The sequence below is a fragment of the Bubalus kerabau genome, chromosome 20, assembly GCF_029407905.1.
Source record: "Bubalus kerabau isolate K-KA32 ecotype Philippines breed swamp buffalo chromosome 20, PCC_UOA_SB_1v2, whole genome shotgun sequence".
Taxonomy (NCBI): Eukaryota; Metazoa; Chordata; class Mammalia; order Artiodactyla; family Bovidae; genus Bubalus; species Bubalus kerabau.
In genome coordinates this window covers 44,836,579-44,855,644 of record NC_073643.1, presented here as the reverse complement: position 1 = coordinate 44,855,644, position 19,066 = coordinate 44,836,579, and the positions used below count along the sequence as shown (strand labels likewise).

General features: G+C 51.3%; 1 protein-coding gene and 1 non-coding gene across 6 annotated transcripts in view; one reads left to right on the top strand and one right to left on the bottom strand.

The window, feature by feature from the left end:
• The window catches only part of FLNB (filamin B), a 139,365-nt gene extending 135,900 nt beyond the window's left edge, over positions 1 to 3,465 (top strand). For all 5 annotated transcript variants that reach the window (XM_055557711.1, XM_055557710.1, XM_055557709.1 and 2 more), the window contains 2 exons: positions 809 to 1,012; positions 1,860 to 3,465. In XM_055557711.1, coding sequence (XP_055413686.1) covers positions 809 to 1,012; positions 1,860 to 2,047 — 392 coding nt within the window. In that variant the 3' untranslated portion in view covers positions 2,048 to 3,465. The remainder of the gene's footprint in view (positions 1 to 808; positions 1,013 to 1,859) is intronic.
• A 3,588-nt stretch (positions 3,466 to 7,053) lies between these two features.
• TRNAG-CCC (transfer RNA glycine (anticodon CCC)) lies at positions 7,054 to 7,126 on the bottom strand. Its single transcript has one exon. It is a non-coding gene; the product is annotated as a tRNA-Gly (tRNA).
• Between the last annotated feature and the right edge of the window lie 11,940 nt (positions 7,127 to 19,066).

Here is a 19,066-nt window from a genome sequence, read left to right as displayed (position 1 = left end):
CTTTTAAAAGAATCAAAAGTTTTATTTTTTTTTTAATAAATTTATAAAAACATGCCTTCTTCAGAACACTGAAAAAGGTACCAAACAGTAAAAACCACCTCACAGCCCACCACCCAAAGTAACCACCATAAATATTGTGGTGAATTCCATCATCGTGTCTCTTTCTGCTTGGTTCACTGTCATGTAAGCAGTATAGGTTCATAGCAGACAATTACATTAAAAATAAATTAACTTAAAATGTTAGGGAATTCCCTGACAGTCAAGTGTTTAAGACTCCATACTCCCACTGCAGGGGAGCTTGGGCTCACTCTCTAGTCGGGGAACTATAAGATTCCACATGCTCTGGGGCATTGCACCCCCCAAAAAAAAATTCAGAGAAAAGAATCACTTTCTAATATGTAGAGGGACTCATTTTTGATATTTTGTCAGTGTTCTCCCATACTTCTACACAGCTTAGAAATATTTTATATAAATGGAAGATGTCCATTCCATAGGATGGCATGTGGTTATATGGGAGGGATTTCCAGATCAAGGATTTCCATCAGGTCAACCAAGGCCAGACTTCCTAATATTCCCAGAAAGCCAGATCTTAAGTTTTGTAGGGCAGGACCCTAGGACTCCATAGAAGACAGTGGGCAGGTTGAGATGGGTAAGCTGTGGCATTTAGACCCAGGTGTTGGGGGGTGTGGGAGAGGTGTGGTGGCTTTTGGATCCCAGTGTTGGGGAGTTGGGGCTCTCCTGGGATTTCTGCTCGGGGCACTTGCCTTGTCTGACCAGTCACACCCATTTGCTCCCTCCTGGTTCCCAGGCCAGCGTCTGGTCAGCCCCGGCTCGGCCAACGAGACCTCCTCCATCCTGGTGGAGTCAGTGACCAGGTCCTCAACGGAGACTTGCTACAGCGCCATCCCCAAAGCATCCTCGGACGCCAGCAAGGTGACCTCCAAGGGCGCAGGGCTCTCGAAGGCCTTCCTGGGCCAGAAGAGCTCCTTCCTGGTAGACTGCAGCAAAGCCGGTAGGCACCCTGGCCCTGCCCGGGGAAGGGAGGCTGTGGGGGGACACCTTCCGTGTCACATGCTCATCATCTTATTCTGCGCTGAGTATTTTTAAATGATTTGCCACTTGATGTTTTTCAAATGACCTCAAGGTACATAGAAGAGGTTTCATTATCCCCATTACACTGAATCAGTAACCTGGCCTCTTCTCTGCCACTAGCTGCTTTAACTGCAGTCTGAACTTGGGTATTTATTTGGGTGTCAATGTGATTTAGTTGCCTGGGTCCTGGCACCTGGCACATCTGGCTGGAAACCTGGCTCCACCACTTACTTATTTCTCTCTCCCTCCCTCCTTTCCTTCCCAGTGCTTATTAGCCATGTGCCCTTGGGAAAGTTACTAAATGTCTTTCTGAAAGTCAGTTTACTCTTCTCTAAAATGGGAATAATAATATTCCTAAAGGTTCTCAAGAGAATAAATGAGATTAGAGTAGCCAGCACTTACATAGCCGTTTTACTATGTGCTAAGGGCTTCACATATAACAATTCCTCTAAACCTCACCAGTAGCCCAGGAGGTCTCTTTTTTTAAAAAACACTTTCACCCTCTGTTTACAGTTGGGGGAGCTAAGGCAGAGAGAGGTGAGGTTCCATGTCCAAGGTCACCCACCTAGGAAGCAGCAGGGCAGGGATTTGAACTTGTATGAGTGCTCTGCTCTCCTGCCTCTCGCTGGTCCCAAGCATCATCCAAGAAGTGTAGGCAGTAACCGCTAGCTTTGCTTTGGCTCCCACCTCCCCTCCTCTTCCTCTGCCTTCTTGGGTGCATCCTCGTGACGTCACCACCTTCCTCTGCCCCTCACCCCCACCCCCAGGTTCCAACATGCTGCTGATCGGGGTCCACGGGCCCACCACCCCCTGCGAAGAAGTCTCCATGAAGCACGTGGGCAACCAGCAGTACAACGTGACCTACGTCGTCAAGGAGCGGGGGGATTACGTCCTGGCCGTGAAGTGGGGAGAGGAGCACATCCCCGGCAGTCCGTTCCACGTCACCGTGCCTTAAAACACTTCTCGTCGGGTCCCGGGAGCCGTGCTGGCGGCTGCTTCTGTTGCTTGTCTGTTAACTTGTTTTATACAAAGTCCTCCGGCCTATTTGTGGGTCTGAAAACCCCATCCTCAAAACATTGCCTCTTTTTTTTTTTCCCTTTTAGTACAGAAAGAAGTCCTAAACTTGACTCTTTAGGGACATGTTGGGGAGTAAAGAAGTGAAAATTAATGCAATAGGCCTGGCTAATCAGACCTCTTGTGGCACAGATCACCCCCTCCAGACAGAACTGGAACAGACCAGGCTCGTATTTTTAAGAAATGAAATTAGCTAGTTTACAAAACAAGGCTGAGAGGAGGGGCAGGGAAAAAGAGGAGACCTAGTCTATGCTATCATTTAGAGAAGATGACCGTATCATGTGAGAAAGGGGTACTAGGTGGACACCTTTGTTTTAACACTACTACCGCCCCCCGCCGCCCCAAGGGCAGAGTCCAAGGTGACAGACTGGCCGAAATGGCCTCCTGGTGCCTCTGCCCTCATCCTGCTGCTTGCTTCCCTGCAGGGTCATTGTGTGTGACCATCTTGACAGCCAGGTCTTTGCTTTTGTTTTCAAAGTCCTTTTCAGTCACCGGGTCTGAGTGGTGAGCAGTCCCCCACTTGCCAAAGATTCCCCGCCCCCCACCTTTTTTAAACCAACACGAGTCCCTGTTCTTAGCCCATGCTCCAGCCGTCGGTCTGTCTGTTGAGTTTCCAGCACGTCCAGAGAGACCGCGTACGGGTCTGAGGGTTAGTGCAGGCCTCCTGCGCCACAAAACGCTCCACACCCACTCCCAGTCGGCCCCAGCGTGGCCTTTTTCTGGAAAATAATTATAGAAGGGAAACCCCTGCCGACCTTTGGCCTGAAAGTCAAGGAATGACGGGAGGGAAGGACCACAGCTCACTGGTGGTCCTTCACCATTCGCAGAAACAAGGAAAACATATTCGGCCCCAAGGACATGCCACCCGAGGCTGTTTGGAAAGCCAGGGGCAGCTGCAAAATTCCGAAAATGGGGTATAAGGCATTTTACGTGCCTTCTTGCACACCTGCTTTGGAATAAAAATGAAAGTGTTGGGGGGTTGCTGGCTGACTGCAGGGCCCAGATGTGCGGTGTGGTCTGAGCAGGTGGTCCTTTCAGACTGGCTGCCGAGCCCTCCTGGGGTGGCTGCTGTCACCTCGACTGCATTCATGGGCGGCATGGGGCGCGGTGGGTGACCCTCCCCGAGGTGCAGCAGCTGGGGTGCGTGTTGGCAAAGCCTACCTGTTAGAAACTGGAACTGCCCGAAGCCTGATGTGGAAGGACCACAGGCCTCATGAACTGGGACGTGGAAGTGAAACTGGAACCAAATGCCGACTGTAAATTGTATCTTATAACTTATTAAATACGTTTGCTCCGTAAGCTCCCCGGGTGTTCTTGGATGCTGTCCTTCCCTAAGTGGTTTGAGGCTCTGACCCACCCTCCCAAACCCTGGCCGAAAGGATGCAGATTAAGCCACTTGTCTCGACAGGGAACTTCGTCTCTTTTCGCTGGGGGATGTTCTATTTCTCCGCAGGCCCCGGGGGGTAGTTTATCAGGGTGAGGTGCCCTGGCACCAACACAGCCTCCTGGGGAAGTTTGCTGCCGTTTGCCCTGGTTAAGAGTCCCAGATACGAAACCCACTGAGGGGAAGGCTGTGGTTTTATGAGAGAGAGAGAAAGCCTTTTTCCTGATGAGCTGTGAAACCCCCGCTGGAGGGAATGTATTCCGGCAAGAAGTGGCGTCACCTGTCAGTCCTTGGGACAGCAGGGTTTGGAGGTAGTGGTGAGTCTTCCCTCGCTCTGCTGCTCCTTGCTGCTCGGGAAGCTTCTCCTTGCCGTGTGCTTGCGACTCTTTGCCCCGCCTCCTGTGCCGCAGCAGTGCTGTGATATGATTTCATGGTGAAGATGCTAACTCAGGCGCTGCGGTAACATGTTTGCAGTCTTGGGGCTCACGGGGGGCGGATTCTGGCCCCTGCCTTTTGTCCCCAGAGTAGGAGCTCTACTTCCCTGCTTATCCTGCTGTGGGAGCAGACACACAGCAGGAACCCAGGATCCCTCTCTCTCCCCCTGGGCACCAGCAGGTGCCATGATGACAGGAGTCCATTCTGAACCCCCAGCCCTGCACTGGGGGTGAGGGGTGGAGAGAAAGGCTTCTTTTGGTGTGTTTCTTCCCAATGCCCAGCTGGTGATCAGGACGGTGATGCATTGTGTACCTCTGAGAGGTGGGAGGAGGACTGGAGGGATGGAGGGTCTTTCTGCCCGTCGTTCTGGATAGAGCAGCCTTGTCTGTGGGCCTGTGCTGTGAACGTCTGTTCCTGGACTCCAGGACGTCCATGGGCTTTGCGGAATGCAGGCTGTCTCCAGTGCATCTGGAGAGGCCACGGTAGGCTGCGTTTGCCCAAAGAGGAGACCAGGATCCCACCCTGTTGAAGCGTGGCTGGTTTCTGGGGAGGCAGCATTGGTAAATTAACATCTGGACTTTAGCATCAAGTAACCTAAGGATTATGTCCTGGCTCTGCCACTCACTGGCAGTGTGGCTTGGGGAAGCTGCTTCACCTCTCAGAGTGTGCTGTGAGCCCTCTGGGAGCTGTGAGAGTCTTGGCCACTGCTGTCTGTGATCAAACCCTGCCAGAGGTAATGGGCCTCCTCCACAGGCTGCTTGTTAGTACAGAGGTGCTGCTCCTGGCGTTCCCCCAGCCAATAACATGAAGGACATCTCAGGATGAAACCTGTGCATTTCTCAACAGGTCAGTGGCTAGTACCACAGGGCAGTTGTTATCTGCACCTGGACTTGCTGCTATGGGAACCAGCTGTTGTTTGTACAAACACCTTGAAAACTTTGAAACCTGACCCTTTGAAACCTTACCCTTTACCACCCTTTACCGGGTGCCAGGCCCTTTCTGACTTTCACTGGTTGACTCTGCCCCTTTCCTTCCCAGAGCTGGCTGGACCATCGCTCTCTGGTGACCCGTGGAACTTAGGCGCACAGCAGCTTCCAGCTGCCATGCAGAGACCCCCAGCTCAGAACAGGCTCGTCCCCTCCATGCCCAGACCCCCTCCTGTTCCTCAACCAGTTTCTCTCTGCGACTCAGGGAAGCGATGCAACCAGGGAAGAAGCCTTTTATCAACATGGGCCCTTGTCCACATGTCTGGTCTTAAGACTTCAAAGGGGCCTTGAAAGCCACATTTTGATGAGTGGTGTAAAATGAGTTGGGCACACAGGGATTTAATTTTCCTTGAAAACTGCACAGCCTTAGAAATTAGCAGAGTAAAAATTAATGGTGAAATGGGTGCTTAATCCTCGTCAACCCCACAAGTTTGTATTTGAAAATGGGCAAGATTGTTAATTCAAGTGCTCTTTGGCTTTGGTGCTTGAGCAAAAGGATGGACTCTCTCCAAGTCTCCATTAACTCGTGGGAAGATGGGGCTTTGTAATCAACTAATTTCAACTAATGAAAACTCTCCCAGAAACACAGCTTGTTTGGCTAATTTTTTTCTGCTCCTCACAATAGCAAATCATAACTCCGAGAAGGAGTGAAAATGTCACATCGCTCAAGGCAAGGCTGAGTCCCATTTTTTCCCTCGGCTTTGTCCTCAGGGTGCTGCCCAAACACACGGTGGGAGGAATCCTTCTAGACAAAGAGATCCTTTCTGCTTTGTGATAAGGCTTTTGTCTGGGCCCCTGAGCCCACAGGGGATCAGCTCATGTGCAAGGAATTTAGGGTGGCCCACCCTACACCCCTTCTTTCTTCAAGAGTTCTCTCAAGCAGGCCTGCAGGAGGTGGGGAATTTACGAGCCTGACTTGTGGCTCGCATCCAAGGGCGTTCTGTATGTTGGGCCTGCTTATCTCCCCTTGACAAAGCTGGAAGATGAAAGAATCTGCAGCCTTTTATAGCCCACATTACTCCCTCTGCCTTGACCATGACCGTCGCCTTCCCAAGCACCAGACACCTCTCTCTGTCAGCATGGACATTCTTAGGGCAAAGCTGATGCTGGGCGCCAGTGAGGCGATAGCAGAGAAGGAAGCCTTGGCAGAGGCACCAAGCCCCAGAAATGCCTGCTTCACAGGAAACCCATGTGTGAGAAACACTCAGAAAGCAGCAGGTCAGGAAGTCTGGATTCCAGTCTCAGTTCGCCCACCTCAGGCAGTTACCTTCTCTTGTGCCTCAGTGCCTTTATCCATAAAATGGGGAGACAATGGGGAAGTCCACTCTAGGATGAATCTTCAGAAAGATCTCACAACACATCCATCTCCCAACTGACCTAGGCAAACCCTGAGCTGCCGGGAGAGGGGCTGTGTGAGTTTTGAGGAGACTCAGCTGCCCGAGGTGAAGTGGAAGGGGTACCTCACGGGGGAAGCACGGTTTGTGGAGAAACCATTTAGCATGGGGGCTATTAGCACAGGCGGGCAGATTCAAATCCGTGACCTTCGGCCGATCGCACACACTCACAGAAAACAGCGCCTCCCTGATTTTCTCCGGTGACATGGGGTAATGGGACCTACTCCGTAGAGTGCTCTTAGGCTTAACCAACAAGATGCCGTAAAGAATATCACTGGCAAGGTTCACAAAATGATTATTACTCGCTCAGTGCCTAAAATGATTCTTCTGAGAGCTTAATTCCAGGAGAAGCTACTTTAAAGACACATGTACTGAGTCCTAGGAGAGGCCCTTGGACAAAGTTACAGGTGGGGGATTAGGGTGGGGTCATCAGTGGGAGTGGACAGCATGGGTCCCTGGTGGCCTGGGGTGTGGCCAGAAGGCTGGGTGGAGACTCAGGTGCACCTTTGACCCTGCTCCCAGAGACCAGAGGCAGGCCTGGGGGCTGCCCCCACACCCCAGGGGTGGGTGGTGGCTTTTATTTATTTTTTAATATTTATTTGGTTTCACCAGGTCTTAGTTGCAGCATGTGGGATCTTTGATCTTTGTTGCGGCAGGCGAACTCTTAGTTGCAACATGTGGGATCTAGTTCCCTGACCAGGGATAGAACCTGGGCCCTCTGCATTGGGAGCACAGAGTCTTAGCCACTGGACCACCAGGGAAGTCCCTGTTGGTGGCTTACAAATCAGTTTCAAAATCGAGAGTAAGAAAAATATAAATAACAATGCTAAGCACTGTTAGGATCATCTGCACACAGGGGAGTGTGCCTGGGCTCAGAAAGGATAGTGATGATCAAGGCTGTGTTAAAACTCCGGAAGTCTAAACTAAAACTTGGGGTCCTGAAGCTGTTCCAAGGGGCCTCGCCCAGATTGGACACCTTAACACGGGAACAGAATCTGAAGGCCGGTCGCCTTGTGGGTGGTTGGCTGTCCTTGGGCCCACTGAAAGGCAGCACTTTAGGGGTGCCTCTGCACCCTCCCATGGAGGTGGGAGGCCTGTCCACTGGGTGAGAGGACAGCTGCCTGGGCTGTTGTCACCTAGGTGACCACCGGGGTGGCCTCAGACACTCAAACTGTGGCACCGTGGGGAGCCCTGGTGGTGGGGAAGGCGCAGGATCTCCGACGCTCCAAGGGAGAGGGATATCCGCCTCCACCCTCTTGTGCTCTGAGCACCTGGGCTAACCAGTCTGTGGGTGGGGGCGGTCTGGGCCACGGACGCTTTCTTGAGTTCTCCACCCCAGCACCCTTTGACCACAGGGTCTTGGCACCCCCAACCCCCTAACTCTAGACTTGCCTCCCTCTATCCTTACTTAACCTGCCTCATGGCAAGAGTTGCAATGAACTGGTGTTCATGGTTCAGGTCTCAATCAAAGGACATCTCCTCCAGGAAGACTACCCAGACCATCCCCCTAATTCCCTGCCTACCCTTCTATCCATCTGGTTATGTATCTGTCTCCCCTGGACAGAGAAACACTGAGGGCAGAAAGCCTGTGGGCTCTGTCCCTTCTCATCTACCTTTATTACCTGGCTGGGTGCCTGGCACAGGGTCAAGAGAAAGTGACTGTTGACTGAATAAACGAGAGCACACCCAGCAGAGCAGAAAGGTGAGTGGCCTCAGGGCACTGTGGGTAAACTTCTGTCTGGTACAGGGAGGCAGAGTGTGAGGGTCCAGGAGGCTGACCTCATGGTCCCGCTGGTGGGTCCTCCACCCCATCCCGTCTGTGCCTCTCTCACGATGCCTGTCTCACAGAAGGGTCTGTAACGGAGCTGTGGGTTTTGGAGTCAATCCCAGTGCGACCATTTAACAGTGCTGAGCATCACTTTTCTCACCTGGAAAAATGGCATAAGAGAGCCTATTAAGAAGTCACTGAGTAGGGTTATTCAGTGAGGCCCCCAGCCCAGGGCCTGGCGCCCTTGGGCAGTGTGCCCAGGGCATAGTATTTCTTCAGGCCTCCCCTTGCCCACCTGAGGAGGCTATGAGAGCCCCAGGAATCGAGTGGGTGGTTTAAGGCTTGTGGAGCTCAGCCTAGCAGCTGGCACCTAGCAGGTACTTGTTAGTCATCAGCTGACATTTACCAAGGGCTCCCTCTGTGCCAGGCGCTGTTCCCATTGTTTACACACGGTCCTAATGTCACTGTCTGAGCGTTTAAGTTCCCACCATCACCTCACTGCACAGATGAGGCCGTGTAGCTGTCAGGTGGCAGAGCTGTGTGAGGGGTTGGCTCCCAGCCATGTGTCCAGAGTTTCCTGGAGTGGAGACCGGACCTCTCTTTTAGACTCCCTTGGGTGCCTGGCACACAGTTAGGGGTACACTTGGGTTTGCCAGATGGAATAGAGGCTGTGGAACCTTGTGTGTCACCGGGGATCCTCTGGGTATGAAGGGCAAAGGCGCTGGCCCTGGTTCCTTTAGGGGAGAACGCAGCCCCCTGCCAGGCAGCCCGGCTGGCTGTGGCCTTCGGTCCTGTCTGTCCCACTGCCTGAGGATGGCCCCCCAGTGCCCCGAGCAGCCCAGCCCCTCCTTGCCATCAGGGCCTCGGCAACTCAGTCCTCATTGGCTGCACGTATCCCTGGAGACGAGGCCCAGGGGGTGCAAACACAGGCTGCAGAATGTTTCCTCCCTCCCCGGCCCCTCCCCCACACTGCCATGAAGGATCTGTTCACCTCCGAGAAGCAAGCCTGCTGGCAGGAGCACATCCGCAAGGAGACTGCTGCTCGGGTGGCCTGGAACCTCAACTATGGCCACAAGCACCTGAAGGAGGGAGCCTTGCCCAGGAAGCAGCCTCAGAAGGCCCCCTTCTGATCAGCCTTGGGAGTGAGGCCATCGCAGGCCAGCAGCTCCCCTGACAGCAAGGAGGTACCTGCTAACGGCCAGAGACCAGGGAGCTCCAGGATCAGCTGTCCATGGGAGTGGGTGTCCAGGGCCCTGCACCCAAGGTAGACAGAGGCTGGCAGGCCCAAAGAGCAACTCGGGGGCCTGCAGATCAAACCAAACCTGTGGGCTCAGGGATGAGGCAGGTCCCCCCCCTGCACCCTGCAGCTGCTCTTCCAAGGCACCTCCCACGACGGCCAAGGCCGGGCCCTGTGCCTCCAGGAGCGGTATCGGCAGAAGCCGGAGGAGAAGTTTCTGTACCCAATAGTGTCATCCTGGGAGTACGGCTGGCACATGGGTAAGGGCCACCACCCTCTTGCCATTCCAGGCCTTGGCAGGCAGGCCCAGCCTTGCCCCTCATCACATTCCTCTGGTTCACTATGCTCTAAGCAGGGCTCCAGATTTCTTACACTCTGGTCTTTCTTCTGCCCTCCCTCTGCTGGCTAACTTTCAGATGTCACCTCCTCTGAGAAGTCTTCCAGGTGACCTCCAGGCAGATGAGCGCATCTTTATGCGCTCATAGCTTTCTGAGTTTGTGCAAGCACCATTGCCATTCCTTGAGCATCCCTCTAGCCTGGTGAGGCCTTGAGGTTCCAGGGCTTCTTAGCTAACTAAGGTCATTAATGCCCTCCCAGCTCCCAGGTTGGGGCTGGCACTCAGGGACTGTGGGAGAAATGAATATGAACTAGGGAATAAGGATGTGATTTGGAATCAAGAAGTGTGAGTTCACATCCTGGCTTCACGACTTTCATGTTGTGTGAGCTCAAGCAAGAACCTTAACTTCTCTGGGCCTCAGTTTCCACATCCAAAAAATGGGGACAAACAAGTACTTCCCTTCCTTTGCCACAGAGTTTTGGGGGAAATCTGGTAGGAGAACACCTTGAGCAGGAGTTAGCTCTCAGAAAGCTGCATGAGGTGGGAAGGACACACATTCCTTCTGCATGTAATCCTGGTAGAATCGTGTTCAGAGCAGCCAGCAGAGGGAGATGTGGAGCCATTGAATCCCAGCTCTGCCCCAAAATGAGTCAGTGAACCAACAGGCACAGAGCTATGCAGGTTGATATTATCAGACTGGGTTTGAATTCTGGTTCATTCATTCCACGGATGTTTATTGAGCACCTCATATATGCTCCTCTTTTTGTCCTGGAGTGTCTGGCAGAGAGCAAGACAGACATGGCCCCTCACAGAAGGCTGGTGACAGATAGATGAAGTAGAGTTAGGCAGTGGTCCATGCTACAGAACTGTGCTTTTCAATCTTTATTGTCACCTGGGGAATCACCTGGGGATCTTGTTAAAATGTGGGTTGTGATCTTTCAATGAATTTCAGGGATGGGGTGAGATTCTGCATTTCTAACCAGCTCTCTGCTGACACTGATGTTATCGGTTCAGTCCATGGGTCACAATTGAGGCTTTAAGAAGTGGTAAATCAGGAGACAGAGATAGAGGCTAAGGGGCTGCTCTGGTAGTACACAAGGTGGTCAGTGAAGGCCTGCTGGAACGGCGTGTTGGAGTAGAGTCCCAGGCCAAATTTCCTCCTTCAGATTCTTCTGAGAAGGGCCTGACTCCCTCTGTCTACAGAGCGAGATAGGCATCACACAGGGCTTCCCGGTTCCTCCTCTTCTGCTGGGCCCCTGGGTCCATGCCCACTGCTTCTGAAGCCACTGCCAAGCACAGGGTTGCCGATGGAGCAGATTAAAATACAAACTGCCCAGTTGCATTTGTGTTTCAGATAAGCAATAACCTTTTAGTGTAAGTAGGCCCCAAGTATGGCGTGGGACATACGTGAAATTTAGATGTAATTGGACACCCTGCATTTATCCAGCAACCCAAGCGCTGGGGTCAGAGGAGCTGATTCTGAATGACCCCCTGGGTACAAGGGCAGTACAGGTTCAGGACAAAGTTTAGTTTTCCCTCATAGTGTTCTGTTGAAGCCACAGTTGCTCCCAGAATCTCCGGAACATTCTGTCAGTTGTGTCTGACTTCATGCCCCTAAGCCAACCGATTCATAGGCCAGAAGGGGAACAGATGGACAGACCTTCTGCTGACCACGTCTCCCCTTCCCAACAGTTACAGACAGGAGCTGCGTCTTCCCAGTGGGTGTAAACAGCCATGGAACAGAGGGGTTGAAGACACTGTCTGGGCCCCAGCTGGGTCAGCCCCAAGTGACTTTTACACATAGAAAGCACTCATCTAGTGCCTGGCACACAGTAAATGCTCAAGAAGTGGTTACTGGTATTATTTTTATTATTAATTCAACAGGCAGGATTTGCAGCCAGTGGGCATTTGGGGAGCTAGTTCAGCCTTGGCCAAGACACTGGACGTGTTTGCCGTGGAGCACTGGAGTGGGCGGGGAGTCGCTGGACAAGGGGAGAAATGTGATGAGGGGGAAGTGAGCTTGGGGTAGGGATGCTGTCAAAATAGTTAACAACTAGAGAACCCTAGGTGCCACCCATCAGGGCAGATCCTGGCCCTGGGGCCAAAGCAGGATGTTGAGGTTCCTATGCTTTGTCAGGCATACTGTTTAGTTAGTAGATTCTAAGAAGGAAGGGGAGGGGGGCCTCAGATAGGGATCAGGGGCTACTAACTGCACTGGAGCATTTCACTGTCCAGCACCCAGAGCTGCTGTGGCTGTATGCTGTGCTGGGCTAGAGCTGGGCTGGCAGGAGGCGTGGTGGCCCCGGCTCCACCAGGCCCTTGTTGTGTTCCAGGGGAAGCCATGAAGGACATCAGGCCTCCAACTTATGCCAGGTTCCAGCCCATCACAAAGAGCTTTTACATCAAAAGTAACATCTTCCATGTTGCACGGCGAACAGACCAGCTGATGTGAATGAGCTGGGGGCTCAGAAGCTGCTCCTTCCTTTTCCCGTGGTCCATGTGGACCCAGCAGGGCAGAGACGCTGCCAGCCCCACCCACCCTCTCTCTGTTCTGTCCAGCCCTGCCTCCTCTGACGAGCAGGGGAGGAGCACAGGTCTACTCTAAGGTGGGATTCAGGGGGCCCCACCTGCTACGACCTGTCTGCCCTCAGAGACCCTAGCTATTTGCAGAGTTCCCCACCCTGCCATCACCGTTGCCAGCCAAGTCACTCCTGGGAGGGAAACAATGGAAGCTGCAAGTGTTTCACCAGCAGACCTGGGGCAGGGGAGGGGGCTCTTTAAAGGTGCTAAGTGGAGCCCGGCATGGGGGGTGGGGGTGGGGGGGGAGGGGAGGGCACCTCCCTGTCCTTACTCTACATTCGGTTGAAGGGACCCGGAGCAGAATTGCTCTGTCCCAGTGGAGCCCACAGTTTAGGGAGGAAGTCGTTTCCATGTTTACACACCGCCCTCCCCTCACCCCACCCCGAGAACCTGCAAGGGTCAGGGTTGCCTCACTGCTATAACAAACAGCCCTGAATCCCAGGTGCTCAAACTTATTGACAAAATAAAGATATATTTCTTACAGTGCAGTGCTATCTGAGGTTCAGCGGGTCACCCACCACAAGGTGATCAGGGGACTCAGGCTTCCCCCATCTATCTGGTGGCTCTGCCATCTCCGAGGGCCTCAGAGTCCTCGCCTGAATCCCCTATACCCAACTGGGGGATGAGGGAAGACAGGATGAAGGACCGGAGACAACACGCCCACTCTTGATTACCCTGGCCTGGAGCTGACGAAACAAATCAGTGGAACAAATCACATGACTTGTCGAGAAGGTTGGGAGTGGTGTGTGACCAGGAGAAGAGGAGAAAGGGTCCCCAAACATGTAGCCCATCTCTGCCAGAGCCCAGTTGGCCCTGCGGCTGCTCTGGGGGTGTGTTTGCGTTCTGCTACTGCTGAGTATGGAGTCCACGGGTAGACTGGTAGTTGTTTTTCGGGAGTATTTGGACCTGCACCCTCTTCAAGCGAAGTTCCTAGAAAGACCACTAGGTGGTGCTGTTGGACCACAAGGGTAGTTACCACGGTTGGCCCCTGGAAACCTGTCTTCTCTGCTTGCCTTCTACCATCCATTTGTTGTGTGGCCTTGGACTGCGGTTTTCACACTTGTAAAAACACCAGGGGTTGGGCTTCCTAGGTGGCTCAGTGGTAAAGAATCCACCTATCTCTACCATCGAACAAGCAGGAGATGCAGGTTCGATCCCTGAGTCGGGAAGATCCCCTGGAGAAGGAAATGGCAACCCACTCACTCCAGTGTTCCTGCCTGGGAAATCTGATGGACAAAGAAGCCTGGCAGGTTGCAGTACATGAGGTGGCAAAGAGTCAGACACAACTTGGTGACTAAACAACAGCAACAATGTGGAGTTAGACTAGACTAGTGAAAACACGAACTTTGGGGGCATACTTACTGGATTGTACTTCCAACTCCACCAAGGTCAGGTTATGACCTCTGTGGGTTCTTAGGGTACTTCTGCCTTCACGAATCTCTTCCATAAAAAATTATTAAAAATTATATTTTACAACACTTGTACAAATACATTTATATTAATATTAAATGCAAAAAAATGTCTTCAACCTAAATTTTGAATTCCTTTTCCTCCTTATTCTGAAACAAATTAAAACATTCTTGTGGCTTCTAAAGGTATTGTGGCCCTGGGCCCTGTGCCTACTTAGTCTCATGCGAGAGGCACTATCTCCATTACTCACCAGCTGTGCAACAATGGGCAAGTTGTTGAACTTGTCTGGGCCTGAGTTTCCTCCTCTATAAAGTGGAGATGACAACAGAACCCAGAACAGCCTGGCACAGAGTAAGCTTTGGCAAGATGGCAAGTGCTGCTGCTGTTATTATCTTTAAAGACACTTTTAGGGACTCGCCTGATGGTCCAGTGGCTAAGACTCTGTGCTCCAATGCAGGGGGCCTGGCTTCCATCCTTGGTCAGGGAACTAGATCCCGCATGCCGCAACTAAAGAGACCGAGTGCGGCAAGGAAGATGAAAGATCTCAGATGCCACAGTTAAGACCTGGTGCAGCCAAATACATATTTTACAAATTCTGCCCCCCGCCCCCCCATCCAAATAGAGACCATTTCAGCTCTAACTTTGATGACATTATTAAAATATTTCAAACAAGCAAGAATCGTAAATAGGATGGAAAAATAAACATGAAACTTCCAGGGTATTTGATGGGGAAGTAAAAGAGGTTCCTAGAGAAAAAAGGCTCAGCAGAAGAACTTTTTGAAAGTGACTAACATTTTCTCCTGTCACCAGGGAACTCAGATGAGGTAGGAACCTGGGCTTGTAACAATCAGCAGAAACCGTAGCCTCCTGGGGCACGTGCGCCAGGTGGGGGCCCACGTGAGCTGGTGGGTGTGTGCTTGCGAACGTGCGTGCGTGGGCCGGCGTGGTGCGTGCGTGGGCCGGCGTGGTGCGTGCGGACAGGCGTGCGTGCGCCTGAGAGCGACTATAACGCTCCTCTCAGTGAAGGGAGGTTGGCCGGGAGTTTGGAAGTGTTTGAAAGCCTTAAAGAGTTGAGGGACTTGGTTCTCTCAGGTTAGGACAAAGAGGGGAGGGCAGTTTTGGCAGAGGGAACGGCGTTACAAAGACCTGAGGTGGTGGGGTACGTTTGAGGAACCGGTATGAGGTTTACCTTTATCTCGGTTTTATGCTTTAATTCTTCTGTCTCTGGTGCCGTCCTATTTTATTTGGCCATGCCGCGAGGTTCCCCGACCACGGATTGAACCTGCTCCCTGGGGAGTGCACGTTTGGTTCCTAACCACTCCAGGGAATTCCTGCCATTCTATTTTATATCCCTCACATGTTCTTTGAGAAACTGCACTACACTGGAAGGCCCTGCTAGTTTTCTGTTTAATCCCTAGTTAGTACCAGCAAAAATTATTCTCTGCTGGGCTGGAGGAAGCACAAGCTGGAATAAAGATTGCTGGGAGAAATATCAATAACCTTAGATACACAGGTGACACCACCCTTATGGCAGAAAGTGAAGAAGAACTAAAGAGCCTCTTGACGAAAGTGAAAGAAGAGAGTGAAAAAGTTGGCTTAAGGCTCAACATTCAGAAAACTAAGATCATGGCATCCAGTCCCATCACTTCATGGCAAATAGATGGGGAAACAGTGGAAACAGTGGCTGACTTTATTTTTCTGGGCTCCAAAATCACTGCAGATGGTGATTGCAGCTATGAAATTAAAAGATGCTTACTCCTTGGAAGGAAAGTTATGACCAACCTAGATAGCATATTCAAAAGCAGAGACATTACTTTGCCAACAAAGGTCCATCTAGTTAAGGCTATGGTTTTTCCAGTGGTCGTGTATGGGTGTGAGAGTTGGACTATAAAGAAAGCTGAGCACCAAAGAATTGATTCTTTTGAACTGTGGTATTGGAGAAGACCCTTGAGAGTCCCTTGGACTGCAAGGAGATCCAACCAGTCCATTCTGAAGGAGATCAGTCCTGGGTGTTCATTAGAGGGACCGATGTTGAAGCTGAAACTCCAATACTTTGGCCACCTGATCCGAAGAGCTGACATTTGAAAAGACCCTGATGCTGGGAAAGATTGAGGGCAGAAGGAGAAGGGGACGACAGAAGATGAGATGGTTGGATGGCATCACCGACTCGATGGACGTGGGTTTGGGTGGACTCCAGGAGTTGGTGATGGACAGGGAGGCCTGGCGTGCTGCGGTTCATGGGGTCACAAAGAGTCAGACACGACTGAGCGTCAGAACTGAACTTTGTAAATTAGATATTTCCATCTGGGAGGGTTTCTAAAAGGAAAATTATAACAATTTTCCTACCCAGTGTCTACTGCCTTTTGCTCAGAATATTTTTTTTTAAGGAGAACTCTGTAAAGACTATTGCATTTTACTCCAGGATGGTACTGTAGTACTCCCTGAGTTTAACCAACAACAGTGTATTAAGCAGTGACTAAGAAGACATAGCTCTGTCCTTATAGAGGTAGTGGTTGGGGACGGAGAACAGACGTTGGCCAGGTGATTACACTTGTGATGAGGTATAGGAAGGGAACACACAGGGCACCATGGGAAGATGTAATCGCAGATCCCAAAATAGTTTGGGGAGAAGTTGGCCAGAGAAGGCCTCCCTGAATGAACCAGGCTTAAGCTGAGTTTTGAGGAATGAGAAGGTTATTAAGTGAAGGGGAAGAAGAGCAGTGCAGGAGGAAGGAAACAGCATGTGAAAAGTCCCAGAGGCTGGCGAGAGCATGAACAAGGAGCTAAGCCATGTGACTGCAGAGTGTACCCGGTTGAAAGTGGAGTTGGAAAGGTAAGTGAAAGCCAAGAACTATTTTGTCAGAGCTTTGTGGGCCATGGTGAAGACTTGGTAACTGATACAGGTGTGACCTCTCTCACCCACACACGCCCCTGCCCTTGTACTTTTTCTGGGAGGGAAGAGAGATGTGACCTCCATTTTGTCCTTCTTTTTCCCCCTGGTTTTGCATCTGCCCTTTACACTTGCCTTGTGCAACCTGAGGCAGAGATGGGAGCCAGGGTGGCTGAACTGGAGGAGCTCCCTTCTGCACCCCCCTCCCTGCCCCTTCCAACCCACAGGGACAGGATGAAGGGCACTAGAGAGCATGTTTGTTTGAGGTAAGAAAGGAGTGTTGATGAGGATGAGAAGATAGCAAGGACTGGAAGTAGAGACATCTCCATTTCTCAAGACTCAAATATGCCAAAATACTTGCTGTGGTGAATGAAAAAGAATTGGAAACTTGGCCTGATTCCTTGTATGGCAGAAATTCATTCTAAATAACTGAGAGCCTTAAATAACTGGGTACATATACCCAAAGGCTTGACTGGCTTACCCTTTAATGAAACAAGTCTTATTAATAAAAATAACCCCTCCATTTGTTTAGGGCTTTTGAGGTGGTCGGTCACATAGTGTTTTAAGTGCATTATCTTATTTAAACTTCCTCCAGGAGGTTGATTCTTTTTTAACTCCATTTTACACATAAGGAGACTGAAGGCTGGTGAGCTGCTCAAGGTCCCCCAGTTAGTAGGTGATGGTGTACACCATGCTACAACTCTTCTCATCTAGGAGGGTATAGGGGTGTGGGTGAAAAATTTGATCCCCAGTAAATAACGAAAGAAAAATCTGGTCCTCATATCACCTAGGTCATTCAGAGTGAAAGTCACTCAGTCGTGTCCGACTCTTTGTGACCTCATGGACTATACAGTCCATGGAATTCTCCAGGCTAGAATACTGGAGTGGGTAGAGCCTTTTCCTTTTCCAGGGGATCTTCCCAACCAAGGGATCAAACCCAGGTCTCCTGCATTGCAGGTGGATTCTTTACCAGCTGAGCCACCAGGGAAGCCCTCATATCACCTAGGAGCTTATTAAAAATGCAGGTTCCAGGGCCACCCCAGACCTACTGAGACAGACTCTGAGGGTGCTGGACCCTGGGGAATCGGCATGGTAACTGGTTCCCTAAGATTTCAAACCCTCTGGACAAAGCCAAAGCTGAATACATAGGACCAGGGTACACCCCACTCCTCCAAAAGTCACAGGAACTCTTTGTCCCAGCCAGGCCAAATGAGCCAGAACAATGGGAGGATGTCTGGGGCTTGTTAAGTTGCAGTCCGTGAGAAGAAGCCGCACTTCGTACCCTCTTGCTTGGCATAGTTTGCCCAGAATGGGAGCTGGCAGATGTCCGTGGGCCCAGTAAGTTGCTCCAATGCAGGGACAGAGAGATGTCTTATAGCCAAAGAGGCTGCAGGGTGGCAAGACCAGGCCAGAGACATGGACAGACTCAGGTAGTGTCTGGCTCACTTCCCCTGCCTCCCCCTTCTAGCACAGAGTCTTTTCCAGTTGCATTGCTGGCCTTTGGGACAAAGGGATGACCTTTTCCTCAGCAGTGAGCTCATTTGTGAATTGCTTGCTTGACCATTTTGCGCCTTGGAAACTGGAAGTTTTCCTAGGACTGTGAGCACTGCTCATGAGGGGTCACGGAAGCTTTGTAGCCTTGCTACCGCCGGTTCCAGCAAGACCTCTGAGGTTCATTGGATGTTTGGAGAAATCAGGGCATGTTTAAAGCAGGGCACTTTTGATTTTATTCTCTCAGCCAGATGTAACCAGATCTCAAATATCAGGCTTACAGTCTCTCATTCTTATATCAAAAGTCACATTGCCCTCAATGTAATTAGGAAAATCAGCAAAAAGTGGGACTGCGCATATAGTATGCCAGGCTCTATTTCTCAAGATTACACACGGTGCTTATTTTGCAGAGTCTCTCAGGTGGAATGCATCAGCTGGTAAGAGGGGCCCCTTCTGAGACAGGAAACCAGAGATGGAGGGCTGGGCACAGTGTCCCTTGTCATTGCTTCTTTCTTGGTACTGCTTACAGATTTAGTCCTGCTCATGTACTACTCAAAGAAACAATATAAGGGAAGACAAAGCAAAACAAACCAAAATGGTCACTGTGGATATGGGTAAAATGGTGCCTTGCTGCTGGACTCCTCTGCAAGTCTCCAGCTGCGGAAAGATAATAGGGTCCTCCAGTCCCTCCCAGCCTGCTGGGCCTTTGTCCCGCCAGGCCCCTACAGAGCCCACATAGTGGCCCTGGTGAACATACGACGAGGTGTACGTTAGAGTAGGGTATGGCATATGGCTGTTGCTGAGCCCAGAAGGAGGGAGAGCTTGGGGCATGCAAGGAAGGGGCATGCTGGGCTATAGTCCATGGTGGGCAAAGGTAAGGCTGACATGAGAAACCAGGAAATAGAGACCTTCCTGGGCATCCAGATACCCTGGGTGCTCTCCATGTGGTGTCAGGAGCTCCTGAAGGATTTTAAAATGGGGTGGGGAT